This window comes from Anolis sagrei, chromosome 4 (genome assembly GCF_037176765.1).
Source record: "Anolis sagrei isolate rAnoSag1 chromosome 4, rAnoSag1.mat, whole genome shotgun sequence".
Lineage (NCBI taxonomy): Eukaryota > Metazoa > Chordata > Lepidosauria > Squamata > Dactyloidae > Anolis > Anolis sagrei.
In genome coordinates, this window is record NC_090024.1 from 235,571,997 (window position 1) to 235,589,499 (window position 17,503).

Consider the following 17,503-nt stretch of genomic DNA (forward strand, 5'->3'; position numbering starts at 1 on the left):
GAGAAGCCCTCAGTAGCGCAGCAGGTTAAACTGCTGAGTTGCTGAACTTGCTGTCCAAAAGGTTAGCAGTTCAAATCCAGGGAGCAGGGCAAGCTCCCATTGTTAGCCCCAGCTTCTGCCAACCTAGCAGTTCGAAAACATGCAAATGTGAATAGCTCAATAGGTACTGCTTCGGTGGGAAGGCAATGGCGTTCCATGCAGTCATGCCTGCCACATGACCTTGGAGGTGTCTACGGACAACACTGGCTCTTTGGCTTAGAAATGGAGATGAGCACCAACCCACAGAGTTGGACTCGACTAGACTTAATGTCAACAAGAAACCTTTACCTTTTATTGTCATAGCATTATAGCATATTACCCTGTCATATATTCAGCCACCATGGTGCAATTATGGCAACATTTAAAGAAATTGGACAGACCCATCACAATGCATGGATGGGATAAGGGAATAGGTAGTGGTGCCATTAATGCAGACAGAAAGCCCAAGCAAATCGCAGTCTTAGCGTGCAAATGCAGCAAAGGGCAGGCATGATCTAGATACCCCACTTTCATTAATTAGTTTGCACAAGCATAGGGCTGCAAGGTGTGTCATTGTGTGGTTGTGTGTGTTTTAACCTTGCAATAACTACAAATACATCAAGGTCTTCAAGCTGAGTCTGGCAGGAAGGCAAAACAATCTTACTGAACACATTACATTGTGTAATTTAAATTTATTTTAGATAATACTTCCTAATTATGTTGACTAACCAACAGAAGAGGTGGACGCTGTTGGATTGGTTTGTTTTCTTTGCCATGATGCTGTTTTCATGATCTTGACTTTCGGCCTCTTGAGATTTGTCCATTATGGAGGAAAAAAAATCCAAGCACACAAACATAAGCTTCAGGTTGTGAAATAAATATTCATTAATTCCACTTTGTATGGGGAGGGATCCGCTCCAGAAAAATCATTTCTTTAGTTATTTAACCTTTAGACTTTGCAATAACTGGAGACATCAGACTGATACAGGGACAGAAAACTAAATGAAACATAGGAATAGATTATCTGAAGACTGTGTTCCACCATAAGTGTCCGTCCAGATTTTTTAAAAAGGGGATGCCTTTCTCTCACTTCTGCTATCTCCATACACACACACACACACACACACACGAGAGAGAGAGAGAGAGAGAGTGTATATATAGATAGATAGATAGAGAGAGAGAGAGAGAGAGATAGCGCACGAGAGAGAAAGGAAAAACACTTTTCTTGCTAGTTGCTCCTAACCTCCCAATGTGGTTACCTTTATATTGTGATTCCTCTGGACAAACAATATATTTTTCAAAAGGCAAATCTTTTTAAAAAAGCAAGTTGGTGCTTTTTGCTATCATAGCTCCTAACTAGCTACACCAGCATAAGTACTTTTTAAAACATTGCACAAGGAGGCATCTGACTCCTCTTTGCACAATGCTTTCCTACAAGGTTGATGGAACAATCTATTTAAACTGCAATGGTTCCATCTTATGGAATCCTGGGATTTATAGTTTGGTGAAGCATTGGAGCCTTCTGCCTGGGAATTTTAAGTACCCTGCCTTCAACTGCAAATCCCAAGAATCCATAGGAATCCCAGGATTTGTGTTGTATAGCAGCCCTTAAATGGGAGTATTATTTACTTATTTATTTACAGCATTTATATTCTGCCCTTCTCACCCTGCAGGGGACTCAGGGCAGATCACAATGCACATATACATGGCAAACATTCAATGCCACAAACACATGAAATATATAGACAGAGGCTATTTAACTTTCCAGCTTCATGAGGGTATGCTTTTTAAATTCTAGCCACCGGGGGAGCTGTCGCTTCACCAACCACTTGTGACACAGATGGAGTCCTTCTCATTCTTTTGCACGCTGCTGGAAAGTTTTTATGACATCATAAATTAGTTATATTAGCCTCCCTGCATAAGCGGTACCTAAATTTCCTACTTGACAGATGCAACTGTCTTTTGGGCTGCAAAGGTCGACAGCAAGTTAGACAAATGGCTGGAAGCTCACTCCGATCTGGGCTGGCTTCGAATTCATGACCTCTCGGTCAGTAGTGATTTTAATGCAGGTGACTCCCAACCAGCTGCACCACAACCCGGAGTAATAGTGTGAATGGACGATGACTCTCTCCATCTCACTCCCCTCAATGGTCTTCTCTAACATTGAATGCATTCATTGGAATAAAAAAAAAATATAACACCTTTACTTTAGGTTCCATATAAATAAATATGTAGTGGAAGCATTGTGTTGTGGTTTGACTGTTAGACCAAGACTCTGGGAGACCAAGGTCTGACTCACACTGAGATTGTGTTCATAACGCTGGAGTCATTGTTCTTTTTGTGCTGCTTTGAAACATAGGAAAGGATGAACCAGAGAAGAAAAGGCAAAAATCGTCAGTTTTCAAAGGAGTCAGTGAACGTATGTTGAGTGTGGCACCAACACCAAAGCCAACCACTTTGACCACCATGATATCAACTCTACCAAGCCAAATAGAATTTGAATTAGACTACCTGGCCCAAGAGAAAACAACTAGAGAAAGCTTCAGGAGAGGTGAGACACTTTGTTGTTTTGGCTCTTTGCCATCAAGCATTTAAATGTATGGTTACCTTATGAAGGAAAGACTTCCATGAGCCTTGGTCATCAAACTTTTAAACGCTGGGCTGTGGCTTCCATGCCTGAATTAATCCAGTTTCCCTCTTTCCTACTGTCTTCTACTTTCTCCTCCATCACAATATTTTCCAATGAGTCCTCTCTTCTCATGATTGGCTTCATTGTACTTATCTTTGCTTCTAGGAAGGGTTTAGGGTTGGTTTACTCTAGAAACCACTGATTTGTTTTCTTTGCAGTCCATGAAACCTATAGAAATCTCTGCCAGTTCCACATTTCAAATGAGTTGTGTCCCTTCTACTCAGTCTTCTGTTTTCATGGCCATATAGAAACTGCAGGAAAATATGATGTATATGATTCCAACTTTGGTATTTAGTGTTATGCCACGAGATCAAGATATACAGTTTTCCGTGTCTATGTGCTCCATATTAGTAAATGGCTTTGACATGAATATGGACATGGTAAAGCATACACCATGTCCATATTATCACCATGTTGTTGTTGTTCATTCGTTCAGTCATCTCCGACTCTTCGTGACCTCATGGACCAGCCCACGCCAGAGCTCCCTGTCGGCCGTCACCACCCCCAGCTCCTTCAAGGTCAGTCCAGTCACTTCAAGGATGCCCTCCATCCATCTTGTCCTCTTCCTTTTGCCTTCCACTTTCCCCAGCATAATTGTCTTCTCTAGGCTTTGCTGTTTCCTCATGATGTGGCCAAAGTACTTCAACTTTGTCTCTAGTATCCTTCCCTCCAGTGAGCAGCCGGGCTTTATTTCCTGGAGTGTGGACTGGTTGGATCTTCTCGCAGTCCAAGGCACTCTCAGAACTTTCCTCCAACACCACAGTTCAAAAGCATCTCTCTTCCTTCGCTCAGCCTTCCCTAAGGTCCAGCTCTCACATCCGTAGGTGACTACAGGGAATACCATGGCTTTGACTATGCGGATCTTTGCTGCCAGTGTGATGTCTCTACTCTTTACTATTTTATCAAGATTGGACATTGCTCTCCTCCCAAGAAGTAAGCGTCTTCTGATTTCCTGGCCACAGTCTGCATCTGCAGTCATCTTTGCACCTAGAAATACAAAGTCTGTCACGGCCTCCACGTTTTCTCCCTCTATTTCCCAGTTGTCAATCATTCTTGTTGCCATAATCTTGGTTTTTTCGATGTTTAGCTGCAACCTAGCTTTTGTGATTTCCTCTTTCACCTTGATTAGAAGGCTCCTCAGCTCCTCCTCGCTTTCGGCCATCAGAGTGGTGTCATCTGCACATCTGAGGTTGTTAATGTTTCTTCCAGCAATTTCCACCCCAGCTTTGCATTCATCCAGCCCCGCACATCGCATGATGTGTTCTGCATACACGTTAAAAAGGTTGGGTGAGAGTATGCAGCCTTGCCGTATGCCTTTCCCAATCTTGAACCAGTCTGTTGTTCCGTGGTCAGTTCTTAGGATTTCAGCCACTTCCACCTTTGCACTCAGCTTAATGGTACTTCTGCTACTACAGATTGAATAATAGTGGAAGTATAGGAAGATGTTGGCATATCTTCCTTTCTTGTAGAAACAGACAAAAGCAAAGTCCTGCAACTTATCCTTGCTGTCATGTATGTTCTCTGTCATTAATAGCTTTGCCCATCTTGACCACAAACAGAGATTTCTTGTTCTCATATGTCCCACTTTTCATCTGTGAAATGTTGGAGAGCATGAACCCCCCTTGTAATCCGTAATGTTTTATTATACCAGAAAGATCAACCCCTCAAGCTTATGGGAGAGGATACAGAGGAATTGAGGCACATGATGTGGAAAGCAAAATTTGGAAAGAGACTAAATAACAAGAAAAACCACCTGGACAAATTTAGCCGGAAGGGGAAGCCAATGAATGTTAACTATGCCAAGCCATCTTAGAAGGCTTATGTGATGAAGAAGCAAAGAACTGGATTAGTGCAGTGATGGATTTGAACTGACAGCATGCATCAAATCACACCAGGGCATTTTCACTAAGATTGCCTGTTGCCTCTTCACTTTAGGAGATTGCCACATTACCTAAACACACCTGTGTTTTGGGTCCAATACAAGCTCATCCATGATGAAATGAAATCCCTTGTTGTTCTTTGAATGCACGTTTTTCTTTTGGCATCAAGAGGTTGCATTTCTAGTACCGATAAATTAGGGAAATTAAGAATATTGGGAGATTTGCCCAACTTCAGCACTTCAAAACATCCTTTCCATGGTCTCTGTGTTAGAGCTTTGACCCTGAGCAAGAATGAAAAGACTAGTGGTTTTTTGCCACATATACATATTTACACACACACGCACGCACACACACGATAGATAGATAGATAGATAGATAGATAGATAGACAGATAGATATATTGACATTTGCAAGAATTAGAATTGGGCAGTGCCATAATGTCTGTATCAAGGGTGGGGCTGCTGTGATGTTACTATGTTCAAGTCTGGAAATGTGACCATTGCACAATTGGACTAATTGATGTACAATAACATTTGCGTTGAGCACCCACGTACCTCTTGTCAGTGTCCTATTAAACATCAGCACAATTAAAAGGGTTTTGTTAACAAAGGCTTTCATGGCCAGAATCACTGGGTTGCTGTGAGTTTTCCGGGCTGTATGGCTATGTTCCAGAAGCATTCTCTCGTGATGTTTCACTCACATCTATGGCAGGCATCTTCACAATCTCTGAGGATGTCTTCCATAGATGTGGATGAAACATCAGGAGAGAATGCTTCTGGAACATGGCCATACAGCCTGGAAAACTCACAGCAATCCAATTAACAGGGTTTCTTAGCATCTCTTCTACATGCATAAGTATATATAAAGATATATACTATAGATAAATATATAAAATACTGACCATTTTCTGCAGAAATAGATGGTAGTGTTGATTGTGGCAGTTATTGGTGATGATATTAGCTTTTAAGAAATAGCAAAAAAATTAGAGAAAACCTTTCTTGGAATGTGTGCAAAAATACTCCAGAATCAATCCACCAATCAATCAATTAATCAGTTTGTCAATCACTTTACAGTGGGCCCCTGATATCTGCTAAGCTTTAATTCCATGGCATTTCCCATTCCTCTGGGATTCCCATATCTGTTTCAGAATTTGGAATATTTGTATATACATAATGAGATGTTTTGGATATTGGATCCAAGTCTAAACACAACATTCATTTATGTTTCACATGTATGTTATTCACATAGTGCGGAGGTATATTTTATAAATTTTTAAAATACTTTCATGCTTTAAACAAACTTTGTGTACATTAAGTGTCACTGCAAGAGTCACCCTAAAACAGTTTTGGAATTTGGAGCATGTTGGATTTCAGATTCCTTTATAGAGGATACTTGTTACATAAATCTAAGGACATGTTGAATTTTCACACAGATTTTGTCCATTCTCCCTGAATTGACAAAAGTCATGTTTGAAAAAAATATTAAATTTGTTAGATTCCCTGAGTGGAGAGTAAGCCCTTTAAATAAATGCATACAGTAGAGTCTTGCTTATCCAGTATAAACGGGCGGGCAGAATGTTGGATAAGTAAAAATGTTGGATAATAAAGATAGATTAAGGAAAAGCCTATTAAACATCAAATTGCATTATGATTTTACAAATTGAGCACCAAAATGTCATGTTTTACAACAAATTGACAGAAAAAGCAGTTCAGTACATGTTAACATTATGTAGTAATTACTGTATTTACGAATTCAGCGCCAAAACATCGCAATGCATTGAAACAGCTGTGGATCCGGGCAGGAGGCAGACTGTGTTGGATAATACAGAACGTTGGTTGAGTGAAGGTTGGATAAGAGAGTTTCTACTGCATATAAAAGTGCTGTGATTATAAATAGTGACTTTACAGCAATAACTTGGAGATGACATCTCTGGTTCTAGCCACACTACATAATTACAACAGTCTGATAGCACTTCAACTGTCATAAACCTCTATTATCAAATCTTGAGATTCATAGTTTTTGTGAAGTACTTTGAATTCTCCACTGAAAAGTTCAAATGCTCCAGTTTAGTGGAATGCAGTAGAAAAGTTGACATAAAATTCCAAATCCCAGGATTCCTTAGGATGGAGCCATTATTGTTAAAGTGATATCAAAGTGCTGTGCTACGTAGTTTGAATGCACTCATTGTTGGTGAGTAAGCTCTACTGCTCTCCTTTCAACTGCATATCGTTTCAGATTATTTTTTGAAATTAAAATAACACGTCCTCCTTTAATTTGTGGCTTTCTCTCTTCCCCAGTTTCTCACTTCCACTGTGACACCTCTGCAATGACGGATATCATCCTGCTGGTAGATGGCTCTTGGAGTATTGGGCGAAACAATTTTGGGCTCATCAGAGAATTCCTGGCATCCTTGGTTGCTCCATTCAATGTTGCAACAGACAAGATCAGAGTAGGTAAGGGGCTTCTTTTCGTGCCAGTCTTCCAAGTCAAGGACTATACAAAATTCACTTTTCTATCGAGATTTAGATTTGTTCATTTATAGCCCACTGAATCTTTTTAAAGCACAAGTACAATTTATTGTAGAATTCTGGGAAATAAAGCATATCCTCAAACATAGACCCCATAAAGATAACAGAGTTGGAAGGCAAAACTGTGATAGGAAATTATTGCACAAGGCTCTAAAATGGGTTCTGGGGTTTCAAACCCATCTTGCTGGAGACTGGAGCATGCCACAGTTCATATCACACCAATCCATTTCTGCAAAGTTTTTCTGTTCATAACTAGGGAGCTTCAAACACATGCCACAAACCTTGTGTGGTAAGGTCCTTTTTATGGATCAACATGCAAAGGGATTTTGAAGTACCTTTGAGAAGAACAAATAATAGGAAGCTGATAGCATAGGCTTTTGTAGAATAAGAGATTGTCTACGGTTTGGGTCCAGGCTATTTGTCCAACTTAATCTCCCTATATAGGCCATCTCATGCACTGCAGTCAGTGGAGGAGGCCTGCTCTCAGTCCCATCCCCATCTCAAATTTGGTTGGTGGGAATGAGAGAGGGGGCCTTCTCTGTGGTTGCCCCCACCTCTGGAACTCCCTCCCTAAAGAACTAAAAACAGCCCCCATCCTCCCCTCCTTTAAGAAACTTTTGAAGATGCACTTATGCACTTTAGCATGTGGAAAGGAGGAAGACTAAAATACTACTCCATTGGAATGCTGGTGAACCCATTTGCACTATATGTTGGCTATGATACATTTCTAATAAACACCTGTGTTAGTTACTTCAAATGCAATTGATGTTTCATAGAATCATAGAATCAAAGAGTTGGAAGAGACCTCATGGGCCATCCAGTCCAACCACCTGCCAAGAAGCAGGAATAATGCATTCAAATCACCCCTGACAGATGGCCATCCAGCCTCTGTTTAAAAGCTTCCAAAGAAGGAGCTTCCACCACACCCCGGGGCAGAGAGTTCCACTGCTGAACGGCTCTCACAGTCAGGAAGTTCTTCCTTATGTTCAGATGGAATCTCCTCTCTTGTAGTTTGAAGCCATTGTTCCGCATCCTAGTCTGCAAGGAAGCAGAAAACAAGCTTGCTCCCTCCTCCCTGTGGCTTCCTCTCACATATTTATACATGGCTATTATATCTCCTCTCAGCCTTCTCTTCTTCAGCTCCTTAAGCCACTCCTCATAGGGCTTGTTCTCCAGACCCTTGATCATTTTAGTCTCCCTCCTCTGGACACATTCCAGCTTGTCAACATCTCCCTTCAATTGTGGTGCCCAGAATTGGACACAGTATTCCAGGTGTGGTCTGACCAAAGCAGAATAGAGGGGTATATATAATCATCCCTACTTCTCAGATTTTCACTTTTTGCGGGTGGTCCTGTAACGTATCACCCGCAATAAGCCAGGGAACACTATATACTAATTTATTTATGCAATGTTATTATTTATGTTGGCTGTTATTAGTGCTTCTGCTGATGTCAGAGTGGGGTACCTATGTGACCAGCAAAAAGGGTGCATGTGTGCTCTGTAGCAGTGGTGTTGTAGATTTTTAGGTGGGGCTTTGGTGGCTATGGAGATGAGAAGGGAATGTCCAACTCCTTTTCCACTCAAAAAGATCTATGCAGCTTTAAGACGGACAGGAGGCCAGGCTTAGCAATTAGCGGGATATTCCTATACATGTCCATTCAGATTTCCATCTAATTGAGAATGCAGTTGCAAAGAAATTAAGAACGAAGCCCAATTTGTCCATCCACATTTAAGATTCAAGCTAGACAGTCACTTTTGTTGGGTATCATCATAGGACATTTCAAATTTTGTCACAAATATTAGAAAGCAGTTAAACTTATGAATCTAAGAAATTCATCATGACCAAAACTGACTTAATTGTAAGGAACTGTACTAGTGAATAATTTGTACTTTTGCTCAACCAGATCCAATCAGTTATTACATCTAATAAATCTGTGAGAAGTCTTTCTGTCATCAGCACATACATCACCAAATGCTACATTGTGAATGGTATCTTTTATTTTGGGGTGCCCTGTGGATATGGAGATAGCAACATATTTGCATACCTCCTGTCCAAATATGAAAAATGCATCAATGATCTGAAATGATAATAACATTAACAAGAGAGATATTGACAAGCTGGAATGTGTCCAGAGGAGGGCGACTAAAATGATCAAGGGTCTGGAGAACAAGCCCTATGAGGAGCGGCTTAAGGAGCTGGGCATGTTTAGCCTGAAGAAGAGAAGGCTGAGAGGAGATATGATAGCCGTGTATAAATATGTGAGAGGAAGCCACAGGGAGGAGGGAGCAAGCTTGTTTTCTGCTTCCCCGGAGACTAGGACGCGGAACAATGGCTTCAAACTACAAGAGATTCCATCTGAACATGAGGAAGAACTTCCTGACTGTGAGAGCCGTTCAGCAGTGGAACTCTCTGCCTAGGAGTGTGGTGGAGGCTCCTTCTTTGGAAGCTTTTAAACAGAGGCTGGATAGCCATCTGTCAGGGGTGATTTGAATGCAATATCCCTGCTTCTTGGCAGAATGGGGTTGGACTGGATGGCCCATGAGGTCTCTTCAAACTCTTTGATTCTATGATTCTAATATTTTTAAAGGGAGCCTCCCATTGAAATTTCTTTGTTTAACAATTTCCACATATCTGTTACTATCCCATGAATATATCAGACTCTAATTTTGACCTTCACTTCACTCAGTCAGTTTCAAATTTATGAAATATCTAGACTGTTATGACATTCTACATTTCTTGGTTATTATAAGTCATACTGTTATTATAAGTCATACTATTCGTTGATTAAAATTTCATAAGTTGGGGACAGCCCAATGACATACCAACCTCACTGGAATATTTCAAAGGCAAATATAACCAATACTGAACTCTCAACTTTTTCATCAAACAACAGTTTCCAGGAAATGGTAGCATAAGTTTTCATAATGTGGATCCTGTATCAGATGAAGTAGACTTAAATCTACCAACTTCTTAGTTGGTCTCAAAGGTGCTATGAGGCTTCTTTGCATACTGGTCCAGAGTAGAGTCATAAAGTTGGAAGGGACCTCGAGAGCTATCCAGTCCAACCCCCTGCCAAGAAGCAGGAAAAGCACCTCCAACACATTCAAAGCACCTCTGACAGATGGCCATCCAGCCTCTTGTTTAAAAGCCTCTAAAGAATAAACCTCCACCACACTCCGGGGCAGAGAGTCCCACTGCTGAACAGCTCTCACAGTTAGGAAGTTCTTCCTAGGGTTCAAGTGGAATCTCCTTTCATGTAGTTTGAAGCTATTGTTCCACGTTCTAGTCCCCAGGGCTGCAGAAAACAAGCTTCTCCTTCCTCCCTATGACTTCCCCTCACACGGCTATCATGTCTCCTCTCAGCCTTCTCTTCTGCAGGCTGAACATGCCCAGCTCTTTATGCCACTCCTCATGGGGCTTGTTCTCCAGACCCTTGATCATTTTAGTCACCCTCCTCTGGACACATTCCAGCTTGTCAATATCTCCCTTCAATTGTGCTGCCCAGAATTGGACACAGTATTCCAGGTGTGGTCTGACCAAGGCAGAATAGAGGGGTAGCATGGCTTTCCTGGATCTAGACACTAGATCTAGTGGAACATGTTAATGACTTTGAATTCTATAGTTTCTAAAATGGAAAGAGAGAAAATATGCCATTTGACCATGCAGATGCTTTGGTTCTTCAAAAAATTGGAAAAAAATCAGTGCTTTAATTTGGAAAAAGGGAAAATAAATTTTCCCCGAGGAAAAAACACTGGATTCATTAATGCATTCCTCTCTGCAACATGCCAATGAAATTAATCAAAGTTAAGGCAATGTTTTAATCCTTGCTCCTTCACTGATTTAGACTCCAGCCTTATCAGATTTAAGGACACTTCTTCAAGTCACCTGATGACTTATGGTGACTTCTTGAATATCACAAGGCTTGCTTAGGCAAGGAATTACTCAAAGATGGTTTGCCATTGCCTTCCTTTGAAATATAATCAACAGCAATGCTACTCAAAGTGGCAATCCCTGGGTTGGTGCCTGTCCCTGGCAGGTTTCCAGGAAATAAACTATTGTAACCGAACGGGCACAAATTTAGTATAGATCCCTAGTACATTATGGCTTATGGATTTCATAAGATTTTCTTTGGCAACGAATTCAGAGTACAAGCCCACCTTGTTGCAGGACCCATTTATTTTTCCTTTTAATATTCAATATAGTATTCATGGAACAGTTTTTCAGCACCACATCTCACATGAGATGATTGTCTTCCTATCTGTTTGTTTCACTGTCCAGCTTACACTGTCCAGAAAGTTTATAGATACACTTATAGACCTTGACTGCTTTTTAACATTTTAAAAATATTTTCAAATGCTCTTACCTTCTCTAGGACTTGACTTTTCATAGATTTCTCTATTGATCATTTTGACCATTTTCTGATCATTCTTCCAGGTTTGACCCAGTACAGCAGTGACCCACGCACAGAATGGGACCTGAATACGTATGCCACACGGGATGAGGTGTTAGAAGCTCTTAGGAGCTTGCGTTACAAAGGAGGCAACACATTCACAGGTAAGAGGAGTGTCTCCTTTTTTAAGGAAGTGTGGAAGGAATTTTATGGTATATTTTGAGGGGCAGATAGTAGCCAGATACTTCCCCTAAGTCATAGGCTGACCAGTCTGTGCACTGAGCAAATGGAGCTTCCTACAGCTATCTAAATAAAGAGAGATAACTGATTTTGTGTATATTTGTTGTTTATGTTTCGGCATTGAATGTTTGCCGTATATATGTTGTGTTCTGTCCTGAGTCCTCCTTGGGGTGAGAAGCATGGAATATGTTGCAACTCAGAGTAGGCTTCACCTTGCTCCCAAACACCACCACACAAGAGCTGTAGATTTTGTAGTTTATTGAGGAAAAACAAAGTCAAAACATAGACTAAGAAATGCAAAGTTCCAAAGACAAAGGTTAAATGCAAAAGTTCAGTTCCAAAGATCCATAGGCAAAAATATGAAGCATAATCCCTTAAGCAATGATCAAACAAGAGTCCATGATAAAACAATGAAACACAAGACCCAAAACCAAGATTCAGGAAGCCCAAAGCGTGCTGCTTAAAGCCAAGATTAATCCATAGAAGCTTTCATGGAAAGAGCCATGATGAACTGACAATTTATCTTTGTCAGCCAGAAGCCTAATACCCTTTCCCACCATGAAAGCATTACGTTGACCTTTCGTTGACGTGGCTCCTTTTTTGCTAGCTTAAACGAGAACTCCTCCTGACACTCCAGTCTAAGCGTTCTTGCCTGCTCATTAATTCACTATCTTCACTGCTTCCTTATCAGTTTGGTCCAAATCACCGTGGGAAGGCTGAGGAGGTGAAGACAACTCCGCCTGGCCGTTATCTAACTCACTGGCATTCCTTTCCCTTGAGAACTGACTTGTTGACTCCTCTGCTGCACTGTCTGAGAGAGGCACAGAAAGAGGAACAGGAACAGGCCCAGAAATCTGAATCCCATCATCCTCTTCTGGCTCACAAGGCTCACAAGACCCACAGGGTTCAGTGTCAGACTCAGAATCAAACTGAGCCACAACAGAATATAAACTCTTTAAATAAATAAATAAATAAATAAATAAGCAAATAAATATTGACATGTAATACCATGGCACACACTAATCATTGACTGTCATAGTTTCCACATTAGAGATTCAGTGAATCTCCTGTCTGTTTAATCCTGGAGTTTGAAGGAGTTGTCCAAGGTGCTGAAGTTATTCTGGGGAAAGGGTTCAGCACCCTAGATAGTTCCTTGAGTCTGGAATAAGACCCAGAACAGTTTCAAAACACCATCAATATGGAAGCCACTGACATCTATTTATTGTGTCTTTTGATTCAAATACAGCAACAATTCTTTCATCCATTTCAAGACACACTAATGTTTTTCAATTTATGGTGTTTGCTTTGCCTTCCTCTGACGCTGAGGGAGTGTGATTTGCCTAAGGTCACCCAGTGTGTTTCCATGATCAAACAGAGATTTAAACCTATTCCCCAGGGTCATAATCCAGTGCTCCAACCACCACACCATGCTGGCTCTCACCTTAAAAACTAAGCAATGTAATATGGCATTGGCTTTGAGGATTTATAGACTTTTCCTGCAATTGAACAATATAGGTCAATATTTAGAGAATATGTGCAAAATGTTAATATTTATTTTCTACTCTATTTCAAGAAATCTTACAACAGGCAGTAGCGAAACAATAAACTCCCAATCTCTATTAGATTATGTGATATTGCAGTATGGTTGTTCCATTTGAATGACAGATTAATAAAAGTGAATGAACTTCAGATATAGTAGTTTCTTAGGAAGGTCCTTTGTTAGTAGGATAATTGTTGAATATATGTTGATTTGCTTTCCAAAAGCCACTCTCAAAATAATTTAGAAGACCTTTAAGAGATATAGTAATTTTCAGTCCTTGTAAATTTCATACTGGAAGTATGCTTAAGGTCTGCAGGAGTTTCATCATTACAGAAAATGTCAAGAGGCTGATTGTCATTTATCTGATTTTTCAATTTGTGGCATAACATTCAAAGAAAGAAATCAGGAAACATCCTGTGGGTGTTATCTGTTTATTGCTCTCTTTTTTTCTTTGCTTGCCATTAAACCATGTATTGTGACAGTTTTGTGGCTTTCACTCTCCTTACTTCTAAGGGCTGGCACTGACCCATGTCCTGGAGCACAATCTGAAAGCTGACACTGGGGCTAGATCAGAGGCTCCTAAACTGATCGTTCTCTTGACTGATGGAAAATCTCAAGATGATGCCAGCCCACCTGCACAGGTCTTGAAGAATATGGGGATACAGATATTTGCTGTTGGTGAGTTCCCGAATCTATCTCCTTAGGTTTCTTAGGCTAAAAAAGGTATGAGACTTAAATACCAAGAGTATTAGAACCTTAATCTGAGATGGTCTGCCGAAATGCTTAGCAGTTATAGTATTAATACAACTTCACCTAATATAAATGTGGACACCAAAGACTAGTAATGGTTTGCTATTCTTTATAGCAGGAGATGAAAATAGTGTTTGGTTTTGTGGCTTCTGAAGTCCCCAAGAGACGTCTAGATTTCATAGGTTCTAGTCCACCATGCTCTTGGTTGAGATCCTACATATAGGGCTGTGTACTGTAAATATTCAAATGTGGAGTTAGAAATTAACTGTGTCATGCACCCTGTATGTATAGGGTAATGCACAGTTGAATCAAGATGGACAAACCAATGTGCTATAACACATCTTAAGATTCTTAATTGTGTAATTATTCAAGTAAAAGACATATTCTACTCATATATAAATCTGATCTTTTTGGTCAACGATTCCCTTTAGAAGGAAAAGGAACCATATCCTTCTCTGAGTGAAGTGCCCAAAGGCAAGAATTTAGTCTGGTCCAGGGAAACCTAAAAGAAGTACTGACCGCCTCTATTTCTTCCACTGCAGCATCACTGGTCTGGAAAATTATGGTCGCCAGTGACAGCTGAACCTCTAAGGCAGTATTGATGTTTTCTACTCTCCACAGAATAATAGACAACTTATCCACACATCATACCAAAATTCATAATTTTGGCTCCTAAATCTGCATGAAGTTGACTTATACATGAGGTTGATTTATACAAAAATATAGTATAGTGTTTGATTTATGGAGCTTCTTCAAAGGGTTGCTTAGAATCAAGATGCAGAACGTTATGGTATATTCAGAACTTCCTGACTTTGAGAGCCGTTCAGCAGTGGAACTCTCTGCCCCGGAGTGTGGTGGAGGCTCCTTCTTTGGAACAGTGGCTGGATGGCCATCTGTCAGGGGTAATTTGAATGCAACATTCATGCTTCTTGGCAGGGGGTTGGACTGGATGGCCCATGAGGTCTCTTCCAACTCTTTGATTCTATAATTCTATGATCCAGGATACTCCAAACTCAATAAATAGTTTTCCAGTCCAGTAACTAACCCCCACCCCACCCAGGAAATTTGTGAAATTCTAGTCTAAATAGCCTGATGAAGAAGGTTTTAAGAGCACCCATCAACCAAAAAAATCAGGTTTTTCTACTTATAAACATACCATTTTCTCAGCATTGTGAGATGTCTCTTTTGTTTCTCTTGTGGATCCTATTCAACACTGCCCAGTTTTTTGCTTCATACCACACCAACAGGTCTCTGGCTATTGTCTATGTCACCAATCTGCACATTCATTTCCTAGGAGTGAAAAATGCGGATGAGACAGAGTTGCGCCAGGTGGCCTCAGAACCTTTGGAGCTGACTGTATACAATGTACTGGACTTCCCTCTTCTGAGTTCTCTTGTCGGACGCCTTACCCGGGTCTTATGTGCTCAGATCAAGATGAAGAACAAGGATGAAAATGCAGGTGAAGACCACCACTTATGCTACCTGTCTCCTGGCTTTTCATTCTTTTCTTTTCTTTCTTTTTGCAAACTCCCACAATCACTCAACTTTTTCTTCCTATCCAAGTCCCCAGACTCTGAGCCAATGAGAAAAATAACCAGAATTGAATGGAATAGAAAGGTTTAATTTTGGGATATAAATGTGAGGATCATTCTTCTGTAAAATGCAAAACACTGTTTAATCTGTTTCTATTTCAACTGATGCATTATTGGAATGGATTGGAATCTGGATCAGAGGTGAATTTTGTTTTTGCCTGAAAATCCTATATGTACAGCATATCTTGCTACTGTACAAATAGTTCTCCATATTTATGGTTTTAACTTTTGCAGATTTGGTAGACCTTTTATCTAAAGGTCTACTCATGGTACTTCACTTGATACTATGGTGAGCACCAAGCAAAGATGACCTAGAATTGCACTGTGGAAGATCCAGAGATTCCTTGTTTCCTTCTGTAAAACGTTTTTAAAAATGTGCAGTTGCCCCACTTTCACATGGGTCTTGTACTCCGGCCCCATCAACAGTCTAGGACCTTCTGCAATAGTACTTGTTTTGGGTTGTTGTGAGTTTTCCACACTGTATGGCCATGTTCCAAAAACATTCTCTTCTGACATTTCACCTGAATCTATGGCAGGCATCCTCAAAGGAGTTCCCCAGGCAGTAAGAAGCCAGACCTTGAAACTGCTAGTCCATTAAATGCTAATTAAGGTGGCCAATTGCAACATTCACACCTACCTCAAACAGATAAGAGATCTTTCTCCCACCATGGACATTCCACAGATATAAACCCCATTTTCCTAGTTTCCAACAGACCTCACAACCTCTGAAGATGCCTGCCATACATGCAGATTAAACATCAGGGGAGAATGCTTCTGGAACATGGACATACACCCTGAAAAACTCATAACAATCCTGTGATTCTGGCATGACAGCCTTCGACAATGCAGTACTTGTTTTCTTTACATTTGGAAAATTGTTTCACTTTCAAAAATAATTTAGAATAATTTCCTTGCAATGGTAGCTGTGAGAATATACCACTCATAAATCATATCAATAAATACATTTAGGTACCTGATTTATGCTTTCAGATTCTTCAGGACTCTTTGACCTGCTTTCCATTTTTTTTACCCCAAATAGAATTGACATATTACATTAATGGAGCCTATTGACTTACCATGTTCCCACAAAATTATTTTAATGTAGTTGTTACCAACATTAGGTCTTGTTATGTCCTATTTTAGTCTCAGAACAATCCTGAGAGCTATTGATTGCCCTACTGCCTTTATCTAGCAAGCATCATGTCTGTGTGTCACCTTGATCTCCAGCCCAAAATAAAATTGTAATCATCATCCAAATTTGCAGGCAAGCCAGTAAAGGCCATTCCAGTGACTACTGGTGCCCATCTGAGCCCAACCAATCTTGTTTTAAAAGAGGTTACTTCCAGAAGTCTCCGTCTCACCTGGAACCCTCCTGTGATACCACCCAAAAAATACAGAGTTGTCTACTACCCTTCTAGAGGTGGGACTCCCAAAGAGGTAAATGATTCTTATGCCTTTGATGGCTTTGGCCAACATATTTTTTTCTGCTGCAGAACTTTTACATTGCCAAAGATTCTGGAAGATAATCTAAAGCAGCCATATTTGTAATCTGACCCCCTGGAAATGTGTTGGAGTACAACTGTGCAGTTGGACTACAGTTATGGGCATGCTGACTTTTAGTGGTGGAAGTTGTAATGCAACTTCCAGGTTATGAGAATGATTGCTGGGGGCAATCATACATTTATTTTGTGCATACCATTGGTGCATCCTATGGGACCATAGAAGAAGTGCATATTGGTTGCTCCAGGGTCACTGAACCCATGTCTTCAATCACCCGCTTCTCAGAATCAACAATGGGTACTTTTAGGCATGTTTTCCCTTTCTTTTGAACCACATTTACAATTCAGGACTTATTTTGAATAGAATTCACACATG

The 17,503-nt window shown here is 40.5% G+C and overlaps 1 protein-coding gene across 1 annotated transcript in view; it reads left to right on the forward strand.

Moving 5' to 3' along the window:
• The window catches only part of COL20A1 (collagen type XX alpha 1 chain), a 184,717-nt gene that overhangs the window by 21,254 nt on the left and 145,960 nt on the right, over window positions 1–17,503 (forward strand). The window contains exons 6-11 of the mRNA XM_067468230.1: window positions 2,378–2,569; window positions 6,885–7,040; window positions 11,551–11,670; window positions 13,800–13,964; window positions 15,331–15,495; window positions 16,893–17,065. Of these exons, the coding sequence (XP_067324331.1) occupies window positions 2,378–2,569; window positions 6,885–7,040; window positions 11,551–11,670; window positions 13,800–13,964; window positions 15,331–15,495; window positions 16,893–17,065 (971 nt within the window). The remainder of the gene's footprint in view (window positions 1–2,377; window positions 2,570–6,884; window positions 7,041–11,550; window positions 11,671–13,799; window positions 13,965–15,330; window positions 15,496–16,892; window positions 17,066–17,503) is intronic.